Source organism: Pristiophorus japonicus, unplaced genomic scaffold (assembly GCF_044704955.1).
Source record: "Pristiophorus japonicus isolate sPriJap1 unplaced genomic scaffold, sPriJap1.hap1 HAP1_SCAFFOLD_154, whole genome shotgun sequence".
Taxonomy (NCBI): domain Eukaryota; kingdom Metazoa; phylum Chordata; class Chondrichthyes; family Pristiophoridae; genus Pristiophorus; species Pristiophorus japonicus.
In genome coordinates, this window is record NW_027251217.1 from 1,062,592 (window position 1) to 1,084,668 (window position 22,077).

Here is a 22,077-nt window from a genome sequence, read left to right on the forward strand (position 1 = left end):
CGGTCGCCTAACGCCTCAGGTAGTGGCCAGAGGGGTGTTAATGGGAGCGGAGTGGAAGAGGTTCCTGATCTGGAGTGCAGCGTTTAGTGTCCCCACCGAAAATTCATTCCAGGCTCACCGGGGACACAAACCAGCAGTGCCTGGCTGCTGACGGTCACTCTGACCATGACGTATTCCTGGTGCAATGTCCACACTTGCATCCCGGTCAGAAAACGTCTGGAAAAACAGTCGGTACAGGCTTGCAGAGTCGTTAACTGGTGGTGACTTTAAACGGATGAAGAAACGCTTCCCTGGGAGGTCACATTCAGTGCAACGTTTACTCACAGCACAGTGGTGAGCCTCCGAGTATGCAGCGGCACATAGACATACCAGTTCAGCTTGACACAAACTTCTTGTGAAATTTTAATGGAGCCATTACCTGTTCACCTGGTTTTCACTCTACATGTTCTAACAAGGCATCGGGAACAGAGAAGGGCTGTTGGGCATGTTAGCGGCCGAAGGAGGAGAGCCCCTAGATGTCGGAGCAGGAGGCCTTTACCCCCACGGCTTCACCGACAGGCAACACTCATACCTGCACCTCTCTGAGGAGCAGTGTATCAGAACGATGCACTTCCGAAAGGAGGTTGTTAGAGAGATATGCAATCTCCTGCAGGAAGACCTGCAGCCTCACATCGGCACCAGGACTGTGCTGTCCGTCTCACTGAAGGTCATGGTGGTACTCGCCTTCTATGCGTCTGGCTCCTTCCAGGCTGCATCAGGGGACATATGCAGCGTCTCACAATGTGCAGCACATCACTCCATCCGCGATGTCACACAGACACTCTACACATGCAGAATGAATTTAATTACCTTCCCAACGAATGGGGAGAAACAGGATGAGCACGCATGTGGGTTTGTCAGGATAGCGGGCTTCCCGAGGGTGTGGCTGTGTAGGTGCTGATGTGCCACGTGTGTGTACAGTCGGGTATCTGAGTAATAAGGCGGTGTGTATATTTGCATTTCATGCTGCGTGGCATCGCACAGTGGGTCGGGAGCACAAGCAACTACCAGTCAGTCTGAGGTTTAGACCTGTGACCGCATCTGAAGAGTTGAAAGATGCTGCTCGGTGGGCTCAGGATGCAAGGAGCTAGAAGGTGAGAGAGGCTTGGATGGGCAGGGCATATCTGGTGAAGTGCAGGAGAGGTATCAGGCTGGCTTCAGCAAGGGGAAGCATGGCCTGGTAGACATATGGAAAGGGCAGGCACTGCAAAGTCTTTACATTGTGTGAGACAGTGAGGTTCACATGAAGGCATTGGAAGGTGAATGGAAGGGTACTCACCCTGACGACCCAAGTAAGGTCGTTAAATTCATCACCACATTGAGTTGCTGTGATGGCACTGTGTTCCAGGCTGAAACGTGGTGTGCCGTCTCCCTCCACAGCCTCTCCAGAACCATAGGCGGATGTGTTCATCCTCCTTCCGCCTGGCTGGCACTCCAGCGACTCTCCACTGCCTCCAGCAAGAGCGGTGGGCGAGAAGCAGGCACTTAGCTGGCATCCTCCTTCCTCCTCCATGTTGGCGCTATGAAGACACTGTGGAGCTGGAGCTGCTCATACTCTAACTTACCTTGCCGTGCCTTTAATACTCGGCTGTTCCCGGGATCTGAATCAAAGTTCGGCGCATGCGCAATGGGTTTGCTAATTTAGCAACCAAAGCTTTCGTATGGCCACCACCGAGCTCTGGTGTGCAACGGCCTCTGTCTGTCTGCTTGTCGTCCAATTCTGACGATTTTCGGGGTAAAGGCGCAAACTTTTTCAAGGCAGTAAAATTACCGCTCCGCCTGGGTAACCACCCCAAATAAAACGTGACTGAATTTCACCCCCAATACCTTAAATCATCTTTCTGATTGCTCTCTGTACCTTCAGAATAGCAGTGACCGTCACCTGTGGTCAGGTGACTATAGCAGTGCAGGTAATACCCCAGATAACCTCCCCACGTCCTGAAACAACAGCGATTTAACTGCTGTCTATTCACAGTCTGCCCCTTTCTCAGTGTATACAATAGCCCAGCTAATCTACCCAAGACCTAATACAATGACAGTGGAACTTCCTTCAGGGGAGTTACTTCCAAAGCTCAGGGTATTGATAACTGAAGGCAGTGCAGCACATTGGATATGAGACCAGAATTGGAGGAGCACATAGATCTCAAAGGATTGCAGGCTGAAGGAGATTCAGAGATAGGGAGGGTGTGATGGAGGATTCTGAATACAAGAATGAGGCTATTTAAATCGATACGGTGCCTGAACAGAAGCCAATGTCGGTCAGCGAGCACGGGGGTAATTGATGCGAGTTCAGATATGGGCAGCAGAGGTTTAGTTAAGCTCGTTAATGCAGCGTGGAAGGTAGGAGGCCGGCCAGGAGGGAATCGGAATAGTCGAGTCTGAGATAACAAAGGGCATGGATGATTTCAGCAGCAGATGAGCTGAGGCAGAGGCAGAGACGGATTATATTGTGGAAGTAGGCAGACTTCGTGATGGAGTGAATATGGGGTCAGAAGCTCTAATAATGGCCAAATGGAATGCTGAGTAGAACTTCTGTCCATTCACAGTCTGTCCCACTCACAGATTACACCATAACCCAGATAACCTGCCAGGGTCTGATACAGTAACAGGGGACTCCTGAACATTCAGTCTGTCCCACTCACAGATTGCACCATAACCCAGATAACCTGCCAGAGTCTGATACAGTAACAGGGGACTCCTGAACATTCAGTCTGTCCCACTCACAGATTACACCATAACCCAGATAACCTGCCAGGGTCTGATACTGTAACAGGGGACTCCTCAACATTCAGTCTGTCCCTATCCCACTGATATCCAAAGCTCTATTTTGCAGTAAATACTGGAATCAAGTGAGGATTTCACACATTTCTCGCTCATTGTTTACTTTCAGTAACTGAGTTTTAATTGTGACATGCACCTTTTATTCTAACCGTGAATTCAATCTTAGCAATATTTTACTCGAGTGAAATGGTATTGAGGAGTAGATTTATGACAATACAACTCACATTGAGAACCACTTTCTGTCTGTTCTAATTGAAGATGCTCAACAGAAACACAAGGAAACACTCCGGGTACAAACTGAAAGACTGAGAGTGAACACTATCCTAATAAGGAAGAAGGTTAAGGTTTTCCAGCTGGTTGATCGATACGCTGAGCTAACGGTCATTTCTACTGTTCGAGATCGGAGACTTGTAGAACATGAACTGCTGGCAAGAGGCCGAGACCATGAAGAGTGGACAAAGAAACATCTCCGGGGAGAACTGGAGAAAATCCGAACTGATCAATTGTTCCACAGCAGTTTTTCCCGGAGAAAATCAGAATCCGGGAGTTCAGCGGCAGTGAGCGGAGTCGCGGGGATTGGAAAAACAACACTGGTACAAAAGATTGTTCATGACTGGGCCACGGGAAAAATATACCCCCACTTTCAATTTGTTTTCAGTTTTAAATTCCGGGATTTGAACGACATTAACGGTAGAATAAACCTGAGGAATCTGATACTGGATCAGTATCCTTACTTTGGGAATATTCTAAGAGAGCTCTGGAAGAACCCAGAGGGATTGCTGTTTATATTCGATGGTTTGGATGAATTCAAGGACAGCATCGATTTTGCTGACAATCGGAGAAATACAGAACCTCAGCACAGGTGCACAGATCCCGAAGACTGGTGTGAAGTGTCTGACATTGTGTACAGTTTAATACAGCACAAGCTGCTCCCAGGATGTTCAGTGCTAGTGACCAGCCGTCCCACTGCATTACATTTATTGGAAAAGGCTGAGATCAGTATCTGGGCTGAAATCCTGGGATTTGTTGGTGAAGAACGGAAGGAATATTTCAACAGGTTTTTTGAAGATCAGACGGTGGCAGCAGCTGTTATTAAACACGTGGAGGAGAACGAGATCCTGTACACCATGTGCTTCAACCCTTCCTACTGCTGGATCCTCGGTCTGGCACTGGGTCCCTTCTTTACACAAAGAGACAGGAGACATCAGCCAGTTCCCAAGACCATCACCCAACTGTATTCCTACTATATCTACAACATTCTGAAAAACCACAGCCGAGAGATTGAAAGCCCCCGTGATGTGTTACTGAAGCTCGGTGAGATGGCCTTCACAGGAGTCTCCGAGAAGAAGATTGTGTTTAGAAATGGAGATTTGATCAAATACAATCTGCAACCTTCCCAGTTCCTGTCTGGGTTCATGATGGAACTTTTGGAGAGAGATGATTCTGCCCAGAGCGTGGTGTACACATTCCCACACCTCACCATCCAAGAGTTTGTAGCCGCTCTCGCACAATTCCTGACTCCCGATTCCGGGGACATCCGGAAACTGCTCAGTGAATCCTGCAGCAAGCAAGATGGGCGATTTGAGATATTTCTCCGTTTTGCTGCTGGTCTCTCCTCCCCACACTCCGCTCGGCCCCTGGAGGAGTTTCTGGGTCCATTTCTACATCGATCCACCTGTCGAGTGATTGACTGGGTGAAGGAGATGGTTGAAGGACAGATTGGGAACACAGAGACTGAAGCTGGTAAACGGAACCTCCTGAACACATTCCACTACCTGTTTGAGTCTCAGAATACAGCACTGGCTCAGCTCACAGTGGGATCTGTGGAAACACTTACATTTAGTGGATTGACATTGACCCCGATTGACTGTGCGGTCCTGTCTCATGTCATTGGGCTCTGTGATACGATAAAAGACCTCGATCTGCGGAAGTGCAACATTCAGTGTGAAGGACTCCAGCGGCTGGGACCCGTACTCCACAAATGCCGGGTGTTGAGGTAACTGTTTATTTGTCTCTAACTGTTGGGTGAATTGTAGAACAGTCACGGATTGTGTTGTTGCTCCGTAATGAAGGGAAACAAACAGTTCAGTTAAACCAGAGAGAAGCAGATTGAAGACAAGTATGACCAATAATCAGGGGATCAGTTAGTAATACCCTAAGGGCTGGAGAATCTAGAATGGATCCTTGTGAACAAATAGGGATTTTACAGTCTTTATCACATCAACAAATGCAGCTCACTGAGAGTCTGAAAACATAATTACATTAAGCCCGAAATGTGGCTTCCTGCGGGCAGACACTTCCGACCGAAAAATAAATTCCCAAAGTACCTGTTGGTCCCGGAGGAACGTATACTTGCGGTCTGAGGCCTAGATGGGCTGCCCAGCGAATGGGCTCACACATCCCAGGAACGTAAACGCAACCTGGGATCACATGGCCTGGACCACCAATGAACATGGAATATTCTCACTGATTATATTGGGAGTTCCGTTTGTACAAACTCCCAGTACGATCACTGAAAATACTCCTCAGAACACAGAGAAACAACACAATAAATAAAAAAAACACCTGACATATTTAAAATGAATTGAAACTGAATTTAATTAAATGTTTCAAAAAATATATATATTTTAGATTTTTTTTAACATGTTTCAATAGGGTTAAAATACCTTAATACACGGTGTTTAATATAAAAACTAGTGATAAATGTAATTGTGCTATGTTTTAAACTCTTAACGCTGGTAAAAGTAGGTTCTACACCTGCCTTTTCCAGGCATAAGAGTTTGAAGGACATTCTCTGAGCAGGAGTTGGGCAAATAGCTCGATCTCTGCGCGCCAATGTCCTTCTCCTGGGGATGCTTACAGTCTGTCAAAAGACATTTTGACAAATCGCAAATTCAGGTTCTTGCACATGTGTACTGCGTGCTGTGAACCTGCATTTGTGGGACCTCTGAGTACCTGCACACATCGTATGCACCCGGGGATTCTGCAGTTTACGGCCCAAAATCATAATTAATAAGCTGGACAGTGGAATGTAAATATAAATTATAAACCGGCAGTAAAGGTAGAATTCATTTAAAATGTTTTCCACATCCACCATTTCAACCCGAGTTTAAACATCTAACAGTTAGATATTTACCTCAATACCGCGCAGTGTGTATCTTATCGATGGGGAAGTTTCCTGGATTGGGAATATTGGGGAATCGGGAATTCTTTCAGCTGTAAGTGTTTAGAATTATTTACAGTCCTGAACATTCAGACAAGAATGATCTTCAGGATCTTCAATCTACCGGGAAAAAGGTTCCAATCTAGTGTGGTGTGGGGTATTATCCCCAGAGTACAGACACACACCGACCAATCTAGTGTGGTGTGGGGTATTATCCCCGGAGTGCAGACACACACCGACCAATCTAGTGTGGTGTGGGGTATTATCCCCGGGGTACAGACACACACCGACCAATCTAGTGTGGTGTGGGGTATTATCCCCGGGGTACAGACACACACCGGCCAATCTAGTGTGGTGTGGGGTATTATCCCCGGGGTACAGACACACACCGACCAATCTAGTGTGGTGTGGGGTATTATCCCCAGGGTACAGACACACACCGACCAATCTAGTGTGGTGTGGGGTATTATCCCCGGGGTACAGACACACACTGGCCAGCGGTAGGGTCTCGCACACAGCAGGCGGCTCCTGGGTAAACCGGGGGCAGTGAACCCGGCAATTTCCCATAATCCACCCCCCGTGTGTGAGGCTCCGCTCGGGGAAGGAACTTCCGAAAATTCCCTCAAAACTGTCGGGCCAGTTGCACCTGGAATACATGTAGAGCCCGTTTAATGGGAAATACAGTGAGAGACTGCCGTCCCCTATAAACTAGGAGTACAGGGAGATTTAAACCATGTAACGGGACAGAATGAACTCTCCTTGTTACGTGAAATCCTGGGGGGATTTTACAGCAGCAGTTAGCGTGTTTCACAATATAACTCACCCTGAGATATTATACCGATTTAATATAAAGTACTTTATCATTTGATTCGGGGAAAATCAACCCATTCCTATAATACCCGGGATTTAGGAGCTGTGTAAATGGGACAAGTTTCCCCAAACATGAGGGGTCTGATCACTGAGCTCCAGGAGGGTAATTCTGATCATCGCGGAATGAGATCGGACAGAGGGACATTTACAGGCTTCACACAGACAGCACTTTATTTAATAAATACATTTACTGACAGTCCCTGAATATATGGGGAGTTGGACAGAGTGAGATTAAATATTGGGGGAATATTGCGGGCGTCAGTGGGTGCGATCGGTGGCGGGTCAGGTGGGAAATTATTTATTTGACACTGGGTCGGGACCCCGCTGTTAACTCGCCCCACGTAACTTTCCCAAATATCAGGTCTGTCAGCACTGAGCAGACCCGACACACAGCGGCGGGGGAGGCAATTCAGGTCATTATCACCTTGTTAACGATTAACAACTCATTTCAGTCCATCCTCGGAGTTTACCAGGTCACCCACGGGGTCCACGCTGCTCGGGGATCACGTCGGGTAACCAGGGCTGGAGTTGAATGGCCATGGAATCATCTCGTTACTTGAAAGCTGGAAATGTGCTATAAAATCTCCATTGTCACAGCTGTTCACTTTCCAAGCTCAGAAGCTGTTGCTTGCTGTGTTTGAAAGACGGGTGAGCTTTATGCAGGTTGCAAATGTTTGGAGAGAGTTCTCTATCCAGTGTCACCTCTCTCACCATTGACAGATCGCTTCTGTTATCCCAAGTTCACCTGCCATCTATTACATCAGAATGGGTACGGTTTATACTGTCTCCCCTTGGTCCTCAGATTCTGACCATGATCAGCCCCACACCAGCAGCACCAACAAACACACCGACCTTCTCTGCAATCACCTGATGCTGCACAGGACAGAGGGTATCAGCACCCGCCCACATTGCTGCCCGGGAGATCAGGGATGGTCTCACCATGGTCAGATGTACTTCATTTGATACTGTACACCCTGGCTGTCACACGATGCACCAGGTTAGCACCACCCCTCACCAACAACATAAAGCAACCCGACAATGCCCAAACCATTCCTTTCATACTCATCAACATTGCGGGGGTTCCATTATGTCTCACCATTCATTGCAACTCACTCAGCCACTTCCAAAGGTGCACACAGGTCTACCCAAGCACGGAAAGTATTGACAATATAGATTTCAATGCTTGCCAGTGTATTAACAGAAACTTCAGGTAAACATCGGCTAAAAGACCCAAGTGTTTACCGTTGTGTGTTGTTGGTTGGTGTGATTGGAGAAGGATGAGGGTGAGTGTAAGGGGTGGTGAGTGAGATGGGGATGTGATAATGTAGATAGAGAGGGATGGATGGAGGTGCAAGGTAAGTTGGTGTGAGTAAGGATGTGCAGGAGTAGGGTAGGGAAGGCAGAGTGATGGGGATGTAATGAGTAGCACAGCAGGATGAGCTTGTATCCGAGGGTCTTGAGAGAAGTAGCGGCAGGGATTGTGGGTGCATTGGTTGTAATTTATCAAAATTCCCTGGATTCTGGGGAGGTCCCAGCAGATTGGGAAACTGCAAATGTAACACCCCTATTTTAAAAAGGAGGCAGACAAAAAGCAGGAAACTATAGACCAGTTAGCCGAATATCTGTGGTTGGGAAAATGTTGGAGTCCATTATTAAAGAAGCAATAGCAGGACATTTGGAAAAGCAAAATTTGGTCAGGCACAGTCAGCATGGATTTATGAAGGGGAAGTCATGTTTGACAAATAAAGGACAGAGACAGGCTAAGTGAGTGGGCAAAAATTTGGCAGATGGAGTATAATGTTGGAAAGTGTGAGGTCATGCATTTTGGCAGAAAAAAAAAATCAAAGAGCAAGTTATTATTTAAATGGAGGAAGATTGCAAAGTGCCACAGTACAGTGGGACCGAGGGGTACTTGTGCATGAAACACAAAATGATAGTATGCAGGTACAGCAAGTGATCAGGAAGGTCAATGGTATCTTGGCCTTTATTGCAAAGGGGATGAAGTATAAAAGCAGGGAAGACTTGCTCCAGTTATACAGGGTCTTGGTGAGGCCACACCTGGAGTACTGCATGCAGTTTTGGTTTCCATATTTACGAAAGGATATACTTTGCTTTGGAGGCAGTTCAGAGAAGGTTCACTCGGTTGATTCTGGGGATGAGGGGGTTGACTTGTGAGGAAAGGTTGAGGAGGTTGGGCCTCTACTCATTGGAATTCAGAAGAATGAGAGGTGATCTGGTTGAAATGTATAAGATTATGAGGGGGCTCGACAAGGTGGATGCAGAGAGGATGTTTCTACTGATGTGGGAGACTCGAACTCGAAGGCATGATCTTAGAATAAGGGGCCGCCCATTTAAAACAGACATGAGGAGAAATTTCTTCTCTGAGGGTTGTGAATCTGTGGAACTCGCTGCCTGAGAGCTGTGGAAGCTGGGACATTGAATACATTTAAGGCAGAAATAGACAGTTTCTTAAATGATAAGGGGATAAAGGGTTATGGGGAGCGGGCGGGGAAGTGGAGCTGAGTCCATGATCAGATCAGCCATGATCTTATTGAATGGCGGAGCAGGCTCGAGGGGCCGTATGACCTACTCCTGCTCCTATTTCTGATGAGGATCAGTTTGGATTTGCTGTAACGTTTCGTGATCCACTGAGATCATTGAAAGGTTTGCACCACTGCAGCCAGGTGCCCCTGACTACATCCCTGCTTGTGCAATGTGTACCCAGGCTGCATTGGTCTCCTGGGGAGGTCTCTTCCGCCCATGGGAAGGGAAGAGGACCTCCCTGTGTGCTGTGAATCCCTCCATAGCCATATGGAGGGAGTGCTGGGAGAGCAAGGGTGCAGCGGTGCACCTCTGTACAGAGCTGGTCAGTGTTTGCAGCAGCTCACTGACAGCACAACTGTGGACATCAATGTGCGCACGGTCCCTTTAAGGGAAACTGCTGATGCCGCGTCACCAGACCTGCTTCCTCCAATTGGGAAAGAACCACGCTGGGTGGGGCTTAACACGGCCAATCAGAGGAGAGTTTCACAGAGCGGGCTGGAACCGGACACGAGATGGGGACCCACCATTGACCCTGGTCACACCGGACCCACCCAGGTGGGGAATCCCGGCCCAAAACTGGGTATTAATTTACTGATGTACTTTCAGTGATTGCTGTAATATCCGAGAGAGAGAATATATCCGATCCGGGGTTTGGTTCAGTTTGTTTCTCACTCTGTTTGTGTTTAGACTGAGCAGCAATAACCTGGGAGATTCAGGAATGAAACTGCTGTCTGCGGCTCTGAGGGACCCGGACTGTAAAATACAGGAACTGTGGTAAGTACCAGACTGTGTGAGATTGTGTTAATAATAACTGGGTGTCTGACACTGCACATTTTATTAGTATCAGTAATAGTGTTATTAATAAACACTGAACATTATTAGTATCAGTAATAGTGTTATTAATAAACACTGAACATTATTAGTATCAGTAATAGTGTTATTAATAAACACTGAATATTACAGTTTGAGCGTCCAAAATCCGGAATGTTCCGGAGTCCGAACTCCGGGACAATCCGTGGCAGGGTTGTCCGGGATCCGTAAAATGTTCTGGAATCTGGACCGGACGACCCTGTCGATCTCTGGTCTCGCCTTGCTGCCCTTCCCAGCGGGGGCCTCCCCCGAACACCGCCTTCCCAGCGGGCCCTCCCCCGAACACCACCTTCCCAGCGGGGCCTCCCCCGAACACCACCTTCCCAGCGGGGCCTCCACCGAACACCACCTTCCCAGCGGGGCCTCCCCCGAACACCACCTTCCCAGCGGGGCCTCCCCCGAACACCACCTTTCCAGCGGGCCCTCCCCCGAACACCACCTTCCCAGCGGGGCCTCCCCCGAACACCACCTTCCCGGCGATGTGGCTCCGCCCAAACAATTCCTTGGAGAGCAACCACCCCACCTTTCTGACGTTCCGAAATCTGGAAATAGCTGAACCTGGACTCGGACATTTAGGGATTTCGGACGTCAGAAACATGGTCCGAAGTCCGGAAAATCACAAAAACCGGCTCGGCCTCGGTCCTGAGGTTGCCGGATACGAGACGCTCAACTGTATTAGTATCAGTAATAGTGTTACTAATAATAATGTTAATATTAGTAATCGTGTCATTAATAAACAATGAACATTATTAGTATCAGTAATAGTGTTATTAATAAACACGGGGGATTTACTCTGATTCCTGTTATTTCTCTCTCTGATCCCCAGGCTGCGTGCTGTTGGTCTCACAGATTCTTGTGCCGAGGATCTCTCCTCCGCTCTCAGTACAAACCGCTCACTGACGGTTCTGGACCTGAGTTACAATAAACTGGGAGATTCAGGAGTGAAACTGCTGTCTGCGGCTCTGAGGGACCCGGACTGTAAAATACAGGAACTGCAGTAAGTACCAGACTGTGTGAGATTGTGTTTATAATAACTGGGTGTCTGACACTGTACATAATTATTAGTATCAGTAATAGTGTTATTAATAAACACTGAACATTATTAGTATCAGTAATAGTGTTATTAATAAAAACGGAGGATTTACTCTGATTCAGGTTATTTCTCTCTCTGATCCACAGGCTTATGTCTAACAGTCTCTCAGATTCTTGTGCCGAGGATCTCGTCTCCGCTCTCAGTACAAACTGCTCACTGACGGTTCTGGGCCTGGGATCAAACTCCTTCACAGACCGATCTTACCCCGCTCTCCGTCGCCTCATACTGACCTGCAGGAGTCTGGAGCGGATCTGGTGAGTGTTTGTGTTAATGTTTAATGTAATAAAATATAAATACGTTCAGTCACTATTTATGGGTAATATTTGACTGTAATGAACATTGAAATATTAACCCAGTCTCCCTGTTATTTACACTGTTGTTCAATCTGTTTATTTCCTGTTTAATCTTTAATCTGTTTCAGGCTGTTGGGGAATCAGTTCAGTTCAACCGGACAGAGACACCTGGAGTCGCTGCAGGAATCCAGACACGGACTGACTGTGCATGTGTGAACATTTCACTGTATGACCATCACTGCTCCCATTGTGTGAACATTTCACTGTATGACCATCACTGCTCCCATTGTGTGACCATTTCACTGTATGACCATCACTGCTCCCATTGTGTGAACATTTCACTGTATGACCATCACTGCTCCCATTGTGTGAACATTTCACTGTATGACCTTCACTGCTCTCACTGTATGACCTTCACTGCTCTCATTGTGTGAACATTTCACTATGACCATCACTGCTCCCATTGTGTGAACATTTCACTGTATGACCATCACTGCTCCCATTGTGTGAACATTTCACTATATGACCATCACTGCTCTCATTATTTGACCATTTGGGCCGATTTCCTGCCCCTCCCCATTAACCCCGCGCGCTCCAGGTTTAAATCCTACCGGCCCTTTAACGGTTTCCCGCTCGAGCTGAGTGAGCGTCATCTCCCATTGTGACGTCAGAGGCCCCACCCCAGGGTCACGTGACTCAGCTGACCCGCCCCCACATCAATAGGGCACTGGGGAAATGCACAGACAGGAAGGGCCCAGGGTGTGGCTCACTCTGGGCCGCAGTGGGACACTGACCATTGTGCTCAGTATTCCTGGGGGTCTCTCTCAGTGAGGGGTCAGACTGTGTAACAAGTGTCCCTGTGTACAGTGTCTCTCTCCCAGTGAGGGGTCAGACTGTGTAACAAGTGTCCCTGTGTACAGTGTGTCTCTCCCAGTGAGAAACATAGAAACATAGAAAATAGGTGCAGGAGTAGGCCATTCGGCCCTTCGAGCCTGCACCGCCATTCGATGAGTTCATGGCTGAAAATGAAACTTCAGTACCCCATTCCTGCTTTCTCGCCATCCCCCTAGTAGCAAGGACTATATCTAACTCCTTTTTGAATATATTTAGTGAATTGGCCTCAACAACTTTCTGTGGTGGAGAATTCCACAGGTTCACCACTCTCTGGGTGAAGAAGTTTCTTCTCATCTCGGTCCTAAATGGCTTACCACTTATTCTTAGACTGTGACCCCTGGTTCTGGACTTCCCCAACATTGGGAACATTCTTCCTGCATCTAATCTGTCTAAACCCATCAGAATTTTAAATGTTTCTATGTGATCCCCTCTCATTCTTCTGAACTCCAGTGAATACAAGCCCAGTTGATCCAGTCTTTCTTGATATGTCAGTCCCGCCATCCCGGGAATCAGTCTGGTGAACCTTCGCTGCACTCCCTCAATAGCAAGAATGTCCTTCCTCAAGTTAGGAGACCAAAACTGTACACAATACTCCAGGTGTGGCCTCACCAAGGCCCTGTACAACTGTAGTAACACTTCCCTGCCCCTGTACTCAAATCCCCTCGCTATAAAGGCCAACATGCCATTTGCTTTCTTAACCGCCTGCTGTCCCTGCATGTCAACCTTCAATGACTGATGTACCATGACACCCAGGTCTCGTTGCACCTCCCCTTTTCCTAATCTGTCACCATTCAGATAATAGTCTGTCTCTCTGTTTTTACCACCAAAGTGGATAACAACACATTTATCCACATTATACTTCATCTGCCATGCATTTTCCCACTCACCTAACCTATCCAAGTCACTCTGCAGCCTCATAGCATCTTCCTCGCAGTTCACACTGCCACCCAACTTCGTGTCATCCGCAAATTTGGAGATACTACATTTAATCCCCTCGTCTAAATCATTAATGTACAGTGTAAACAGCTGGGGCCCCAGCACAGAACCTTGCGGTACCCCACTAGTCACTGCCTGCCATTCTGAAAAGTAGCCATTTACTCCTACTCTTTGCTTCCTGTCTGCCAACCAGTTCTCAATCCACGTCAGCACACTACCCCCAATCCCATGTACTTTAACTTTGCACATTAATCTCTTGTGAGGAACCATACTCTGTAACAAATGCCCCTGTGTACAGTGCGTGTGTCTCCCAGTGAGGAGTCAGACTGTGTAACAAGTGTCCCTGTGTACAGTGTGTGTCTCCCAGTGAGGGGTCAGACTGTGTAACAAGTGTCCCTGTGTACAGTGTGTCTCTCCCAGTGAGGAGTCAGACTGTGTAACAAGTGTCCCTGTGTACAGTGTGTCTCCCAGTGAGGAGTCAGACTGTCACAATGTACAAATCTTGGACAGTGGAGGAAAGAATGTAGGATGTTCTGAACGTGGCCCTCATCCTGATGGCCACCTTTGTATGCGGCTGCATCAAGCTGTGCACAGACCCCCGGTACGCAAACACCACGGGCCCAAGTTTCCACATGATTTGCGCCTGATTTTTAGGAGCAACTGGTGGAGAACGGACTATCTTAGAAATCGCAATTCTCCACATTTTTTTTTTCTGCAGTTCTAGTCAGGTAGAACAGTTCTACTTTGGAACAGAATTTTTTCTTCAAAAGGGGGCGTGTCCGGCCACTGACGCCTGATTTCAAAGTTTCCACAGTGAAAACGTACTCCAAACTAAAGTAGAATGGAGCAAGTGAAGATTTTTGTAGAACTGAAAAAACCTGTTCTACACATTAAAAAATCAGGCGCAGGTTACAAATTAGGCGTCCAGAACGAGGTGGGGGGGGGGGAAGGGAAGTCATTAAATTCTACAATAAATCCTTATTTATACTTCGACAAATATTATACAAATAAATCCAACCTGAATAAACTTTATAAGCAAAGAAAAGATGAAATAAACCATCTTCCTACCTGTGTGAAAGTGCTTCAGCCATCGTTCGTTACCGCGGGGGTGGGGAAGGAGAGAGCAGTTTTTTGTTGTGGAGGTTGGGGAGGGGAAGGAGACAGCCGTTTGTTGCCGCGGAGGGGAGGGGAGGGAGGGGAAGGAGAAGGAGACAGCGGTTTGTTGTTGTGGAGGGGAGGGAGGGGGAGGAGACAGCGGTTTGTTGTTGGGGAGGGAGGGGAAGGAGACAGCGGGTTGTTGTTGTGGAGGGGAGGGAGGGGGAGGAGACAGCGGTTTGTTGTTGTGGAGGGGAGGGAGGGGAAGGAGACAGCGGGTTGTTGGGAGGGAGGGGGAGGAGACAGCGGGTTGTTGTTGTGGAGGGGGAGGAGACAGCGGTTTGTTGTTGGGGAGGGGAGGGAGGGGAAGGAGACAGCGGGTTGTTGTTGTGGAGGGGAGGGAGGGGGAGGAGACAGCGGTTTGTTGTTGTGGAGGGGAGGGAGGGGAAGGAGACAGCGGGTTGTTGGGAGGGAGGGGGAGGAGACAGCGGGTTGTTGTTGTGGAGGGGGAGGAGACAGCGGTTTGTTGCCTGGGAGGGAGGGGGAGGAGACAGCCGTTTGTTGTTGTGGAGGGGAGGGAGGGGAAGGAGACAGCGGGTTGTTGTTGTGGAGGGGAGGGAGGGGGAGGAGACAGCGGTTTGTTGTTGTGGAGGGGGAGGAGACAGCGGTTTGTTGCCTGGGAGGGAGGGGGAGGAGACAGCGGTTTGTTGTTGTGGAGGGGAGGGAGGGGAAGGAGACAGCGGGTTGTTGTTGTGGAGGGGAGGGAGGGGGAGGAGACAGCGGTTTGTTGCCGGGGAGGGAGGGGAAGGAGACAGCGGGTTGTTGTTGTGGAGGGGAGGGAGGGGGAGGAGACAGCGGGTTGTTGTTGTGGAGGGGAGGGAGGGGGAGGAGACAGCGGGTTGTTGTTGAGGGGAGGGAGGGGGAGGAGACAGCGGGTTGTTGTTGTGGATGGGGAGAAGACAGCGGTTTGTTGTTGTGGAGGGGAGAGAGGGGGAGGAGACAGCGGGTTGTTGTTGTGGAGGGGGAGGAGACAGCGGGTTGTTGTTGTGGAGGGGGAGGAGACAGCGGTTTGTTGTGGGGAGGGGGAGGAGACAGCGGGTTGTTGTTGTGGAGGGGAGGGAGGGGGAGGAGACAGCGGGTTGTTGTTGTGGAGGGGGAGGAGACAGCGGTTTGTTGTGGAGGGGAGAGAGGGGGAGGAGACAGCGGGTTGTTGTGGAGGGGGAGGAGACAGCGGTTTGTTGTGGGGAGGGGGAGGAGACAGCGGGTTGTTGTTGTGGAGGGGAGGGAGGAGGAGGAGACAGCGGGTTGTTGTTGTGGAGGGGAGGGAGGGGGAGGAGACAGCGGGTTGTTGTGGAGGGGAGGGAGGGGGAGGAGACACCGGGTTGTTGAGGGGAGGGAGGGGAAGGAGACAGCGGGTTTTGTGGAGGGGGAGGAGACAGCGGGTTGTTGTTGTGGAGGGGAGGGAGGGGGAGGAGACAGCGGTTTGTTGTTGTGGAGGGGAAGGAGACAGCTGGTTGTTGGGAGGGAGGGGGAGGAGACAGCGGGTGGTTATTGTGGAGGGGAGAGAGGGGGAGGAGACAGCGGGTTGTTGTTGAGGGGGAGGAGACAGCGGGTTGTTGTTGTGGAGGGGGAGGAGACAGCGGGTTGTTGTTGTGGAGGGGGAGGAGACAGCGGGTTGTTGTTGTGGAGGGGAGGGAGGGGGAGGAGACAGCGGGTTGTTGTTGGGAGGGAGGGGGAGGAGACAGCGGGTTGTTGTTGTGGAGGGGAGGAGACAGCGGGTGGTTGTTGTGGATTGGAGGGAGGGGGAGGAGACAGCGGGTTGTTGTTGTGGAGGGGGAGGAGACAGCGGGTTGTTGTTGAGGGGGAGGAGACAGCGGGTTGTTGTTGAGGGGGAGGAGACAGCGGGTTGTTGTGGAGGGGGAGGAGACAGCGGGTTGTTGTGGAGGGGGAGGAGACAGCGGGTTGTTGTGGAGGGGAGAGAGGGGGAGGAGACAGCGGGTTGTTGGGGAGGGAGGGGGAGGAAACAGCGGGTTGTTGTTGGGGAGGGAGGGGGAGGAGACAGCGGTTTGTTGTTGAGGGGAGGGGGAGGAGACAGCGGGTTGTTGTTGAGGGGAGGGGGAGGGAGGGGGAGGAGACAGCGGTTTGTTGTTGGGAGGGGGAGGAGACAGCGGGTTGTTGAGGGGAGGGGGAGGAGACAGCGGGTTGTTGTTGGGGAGGGAGGTTGGGGAGGGGGAGGAGACCGGGTTGTTGTTGAGGGGAGGGGAGGGGGAGGAGACAGCGGATTGTTGTTGGGAGGGGGAGGAGACAGCGGGTTGAGGGGAGGGGGAGGAGACAGCGGGTTGAGGGGAGGGGGAGGAGACAGTGGGTTGAGGGGAGAGGGAGGAGACAGCGGGTTGAGGGGAGGGGGAGGAGACAGCGGGTTGTTGTTGTGGAGGGGAGGGAGGGGGAGGAGACAGCGGGTTGTTGTCGTGGAGGGGGAGGAGACAGCGGGTTGTTGTGGAGGGGAGGGAGGGGGAGGAGACAGCGGGTTGTTGAGGGGAGGGGGAGGAGACAGCGGGTTGTTGTTGGGGAGGGGGAGGAGACAGCGGTTTGTTGTTGGGGAGGGGGAGGAGTCAGCGGGTTGTTGAGGGGAGGGGGAGGAGACAGCGGGTTGTTGTTGTGGAGGGGAGGGAGGGGGAGGAGACAGCGGGTTGTTGTCGTGGAGGGGGAGGAGACAGCGGGTTGTTGTGGAGGGGAGGGAGGGGGAGGAGACAGCGGGTTGTTGAGGGGAGGGGGAGGAGACAGCGGTTTGTTGTTGGGGAGGGGGAGGAGTCAGCGGGTTGTTGAGGGGAGGGGGAGGAGACAGCGGATTGTTGTTGGGGAGGGGGAGGAGACAGCGGGTTGTTGGGAGGGGGAGGAGACAGCGGGTTGTTGTTGTGGAGGGGAGGGAGGGGGAGGAGACAGCGGTTTGTTGTTGGGGAGGGTAGGGAGGGGGAGGAGACAGCGGGTTGTTGTTGTGGAGGGGAGGGTGGGGGAGGAGACAGCGGTTTGTTGTTGGGGAGGGGAGGGAGGGGGAGGAGACAGCGGGTTGTTGTTGTGGAGGGGAGGGAGGGGGATGAGACAGCCGTTTGTTGCCGCGGAGGGGAAGGAGATAGTGAGAAGGGTAGCCTCCGTGCTGATGGCGATGTGGTTTTATTAAAAAAATGTTCAAAAATTAAACAGCTACAAAGAACTACAAAAATGGCCGAGTGCCAATGTTTTTTTCACACTGAGCATGCGCGAATGCTCCAACGCGCATGCGCAGCGTTGCCGGCAGGAAAAAAACTAATTTAAATAGTACCCGCCCCCTCCCACTTACAAAATCGGCGCGAGTGAAGGCTCCGCCCCCCTGGGCGCCGCGCCAAACAGACAAGGAGCTGCAAAGCGCTCGAGAATAGCGCGTTTTTTTTCTGCCGCCGTTTTAGGCGCGAAAAACGGGCGCCCAGCTCGGAGGAGCGCTCGTTTTTTATCCTGTGGAAACTTGGGCCCATTCTGTCAGCTCTGTCATGTTAGAACAATCTAAACTCATTCTGTGTCCCTCCCACTTACATGATTATCGTCCACTGAAATGGTCCTCTCCTATTAACCAGAGACAGAGTCCCTCCACACCCTCTTCAATCGCCTGTTCCAGTCTGTCCCGGTCGCATTCTGTCAACTGGAACAGTTGGTAATCGTCGCACTGTGTCAAGAGCTGAGTGATTGTAGAGTTCGGATCTGTGAACACAAATGGCCACATTATCAAACAGCTTCTGAAAACCCATATACATCACATGCAGCACATTCCATCAATCTATTCTTGAAAACATGTGTCAAACACGACTTATCGACAGCTTATCGATTCCAGCCTTCCCTGATCATCCCCTGTATCTGGAAATGTTGACTAATTCAACCTTGAAATACACTTTCCAGGGGTTTGCTCACAACGCAGCACCCCCACTACCCTCTATCTCATCGCCACTGTTCGATAGCCTGCAAAACCCACCGAGAAATGTGCTGTTTCCCTTCCTATTCCTTAACTGTATAACTATAGATTCTATTTAACATAACTCCTGGGAACATCCGTATGTTCTGGCGCTGTCACAGAACACTAACACTGGAATCCACAACTATTTTTCACTCCCCTCAAAAATGTTAGAATCAGGATCATTTTGCTGCAAGTCCTATTCAAACCTAAGCCCTGTCCTATAGTTTATAGATCATAGCACCCAGAAGTATAAGGACGGCCACTGCATGGGAACACCATCGCCTCCAAGTCACACCATCCCGACATGGACATATAAACGCTGTTCTGTCATCATCGCTGGGTCAAAATCATGGAACTTTCTGTTCTAACAGTTTTATTAATTCTTTCGAATCTCATAGCGGGATATTTCCCACCCTCCAGACACATCAGCTGATACCCCTCCCACTGCTCCATTCACCCGCTCTGTAAAACTATTGTTGTTGGCCGCTTCAGATTGCGGCCGTCCCTTCCCTTCTCCCTGAACTCACTCGAGTGCCACAAGAACGTGAACCTTTCCCTTCTGCTCCAGCCCTGCACCCCACATGACCCGACTCATATTTCCCTCCATGAGCAGCCCAGTGCAACACAATCCGGACATCATCACAATGAGGCCTTGTCTTTTAGTCCAGTGCCTCAGTCTTAATATTTCCTCGATAAACGTATTACTCTCCGTGTTGCTGGTTCTGACCATGGCTATTTTGTGCTTACTTTTCCCTTCCCAGAGATGGTCCCACCTATTCTCGGATGTTCATCCCTCTGGCACCATGGAGGCAACTTATCATTCGGGACCTGCTCAGGGCTGCAGAAGAGGCTGTCTAATTCCCCTGACTATAGAATCTCCCATCACTATCGCTCTCCTATTCCTGTGCCCCACCTGCCTCTGACAGGCGCTAAGCACCTCGAGTCTCGTCGCCGAGAACAAGCAGAAAGCAAGCGCAGGCAGCAGAAGGAGCGTGAGGCAAACCTGTCCCACACACCCTTCCATCAATGACGGTCACAGGTGGGACAGACAGAGACTATAATTCCCGTATTGGACTGTTCTGTCTCCTAAGAACTCATTTTGAGTGGAAGCAAGCCTTCCTTGATTTCGAGGGACTGCCTATGATGAAGTGGAATACCGGAGACACGCATGCACAGTATCCAGTTGGGCCATGCTTCCATATGGAGGTCAGGGGATCTGTTGGTGGCCGGGGGAGAGGGGGGAGGAAAAGAGAGAGAGAGTGGAGGGGAGAGAGAGACTGGGGAGACAGAAAAAGGAATAGATAAGGATAGAGAGATAGGGACCGAGAGAAGTAGAATGAGAAGCAGAGAGCGAGAGACAGAGTGAAGACTGGGGGGGGGGGAGAGAGAGAGAGAGAGAGAAAGAAAGAGAGATATGAACAGAGCGAGACAGGGACAGAGTCAGAGAGGAGAAAGAGAGAGGGAGGGAGAGAGAGAGAGAGACAGCGAAAGATGCAGAGAGAGGGTCCAGCTGTATGTAGTCCGATACCGGGGACTGAGTGCTGGCTGCACTTTGGAACAACACAGGTGAACTACTATTTGTTTGTTGAAAAAGACACAGAAAATACTTCTATTAAACAATTTCGATTTGGTACAAATGTTTGAAATAGGAGATTAAAAATCGAGAGTACAATGAAGTTAGTTTCCCACTATTTAATTGGAAAGTATCTAAAATAATTCAATGTTTTGTGATAAGAGCAGGGATTAATATTGTGGCGAATGTTTGAGAGAAAAATATTAGAAGTTAAATTCATAAATTAATATCCTTCCGTCAACGTAATAGTAAACATTTCCCAGTCAGTCTGATTGGTTTTCCTGTCCGGAAGAAAAATGAATGTTTATTTCTGTTAAATCATAGCTTTTCCTGCTTTTTGTTTTTAATTCGGTGACACAAACTGTGTACGTGTTTTTCTGCATTTCTGACATGTTTCATGGGGAGTGTGCTGGCTCAAGAAGTTAATTAAAGGACGTGATTGAAGTTGGAAATACAGAAACCCGTTTTTGTTCAGTTGTTTTTAATACTGTGAACTAAAGAACTACAACACTTTATATTTGTTGGTTGTCTGGTTGCATTGTGATTAATATTCGAATCACTTACGTGGACCTACAGCACGTCAGTGCCAAGGAAAGCCACTGCTCCTGCTGCCATTGCTGGAGTGACAGGAAAGATGGGCGAACACGCTGAATAGTTTAAATTAATACTAACTTCACATATAGATATGCCTCTTTCAGCTCACTTTGGGCTTTTGGATTGGTTGTCGATGTATAACTGTGTAACTGAGTGACGTTCCTGGAGTGTTAATGCATTATTATGCAGTTCCTTTATATCACACTCATTTCTTTTGAAATAAGAGTTTGTACATGACAAACTAAAAGCTTTTAATTAATTCTACCACAAAAACCTTGCAGAATGGGCATGAAAGTGACAAATGTATTCAATATAAGTAAGTGTGAGGTGGTAAATTTTGGTGGAAAGAATAAGGACACTACCTACTCCTTGTAAAATAAGAATCTAACTGGAGTAGAGATACAAAGCGATCGAGGGATATAGATTCACAAATCATTAAAAGTAGCAGCACGGGTTAAAAAAGCCATCAAAGTGCAAATAAAGCACTGGGGCTCATTTCAAGAGAAAGAGTGAAACTTATATCAAACCTTGTGTGTCTCATGATTTGAGACAGTGGGGTGCAAAATGGCATTGGTGTATATATGCTTTTAAGTGGTCGTTGTTGTTTGACTATTTCCTCATGGACAAAAAGGTTGAGCTGAAAGGAATGTGTGGCCCTTTCAGTACAAAAATAAATGAGAGGGAACTTTGCCTGCGACTGCATGCCCCTCTGGATGGTCACTCACTTCCCTCTTTCTACTCAGTTCCTGTCCTGTTCCCTCTTCCAGTGTGAGCTTCCGGCTCTTGCACGGAATCTGGATCCTTTGTCAGGACAGAAACTATATTGAAATTATATTTCTGAACCTACCTCTGTCCATTCTCATTTTTGGTGAAGATGTTGGACCTTCTCCCCCGTTTGGGCCTTCAGCCATGGTGGTGACAGGTGTTCCCAGATTCTGGTGCTCTGTAATAAATATAATAATAGGAGGGGTTAGAGGGAAATATTAAAGTGAGGAGGAGAACGTGGCCTTGTTAAACATGATACCCAGTCCCTCCCCCATCAGTACAACAGCGGTTAGCTCTGGGATCGAGCATTTCCCGAGTGTTACGATCAAGTCTCCACATCAGGTGTGACACAGACAGCTGCCCAGTGAAATCCAGTGAGTCCCGCTGATCTCCACAACCCAGTTCCAGATAGGCTCCCGTCGGCCGAGACTGCGCACTGGGAGCGCCCATTGGTGAGATTTACAGTGCAGGCCCAAACCAGCCTTATTCCTGAGGTAGGGAATATTCTGCAGGGAAATGTGGAGTGGGTGATCATTGAAGGATTAAGTAATCCTTCACTCGGTTTTACACAATCTGACGGTATTG

General features: G+C 49.2%; 1 protein-coding gene across 1 annotated transcript in view; it reads left to right on the plus strand.

Annotated features, from left to right (window-relative positions):
- Positions 1–22,077, plus strand: part of LOC139242930 (uncharacterized) — a 182,256-nt gene that overhangs the window by 91,061 nt on the left and 69,118 nt on the right. The window contains 9 exon segments of the mRNA XM_070870567.1: positions 3,079–4,816; positions 7,215–7,365; positions 7,451–7,501; positions 7,684–7,850; positions 10,085–10,171; positions 11,094–11,264; positions 11,447–11,614; positions 11,782–11,863; positions 19,322–19,475. Of these exon segments, the coding sequence (XP_070726668.1) occupies positions 3,079–4,816; positions 7,215–7,365; positions 7,451–7,501; positions 7,684–7,850; positions 10,085–10,171; positions 11,094–11,264; positions 11,447–11,614; positions 11,782–11,863; positions 19,322–19,475 (2,769 nt within the window).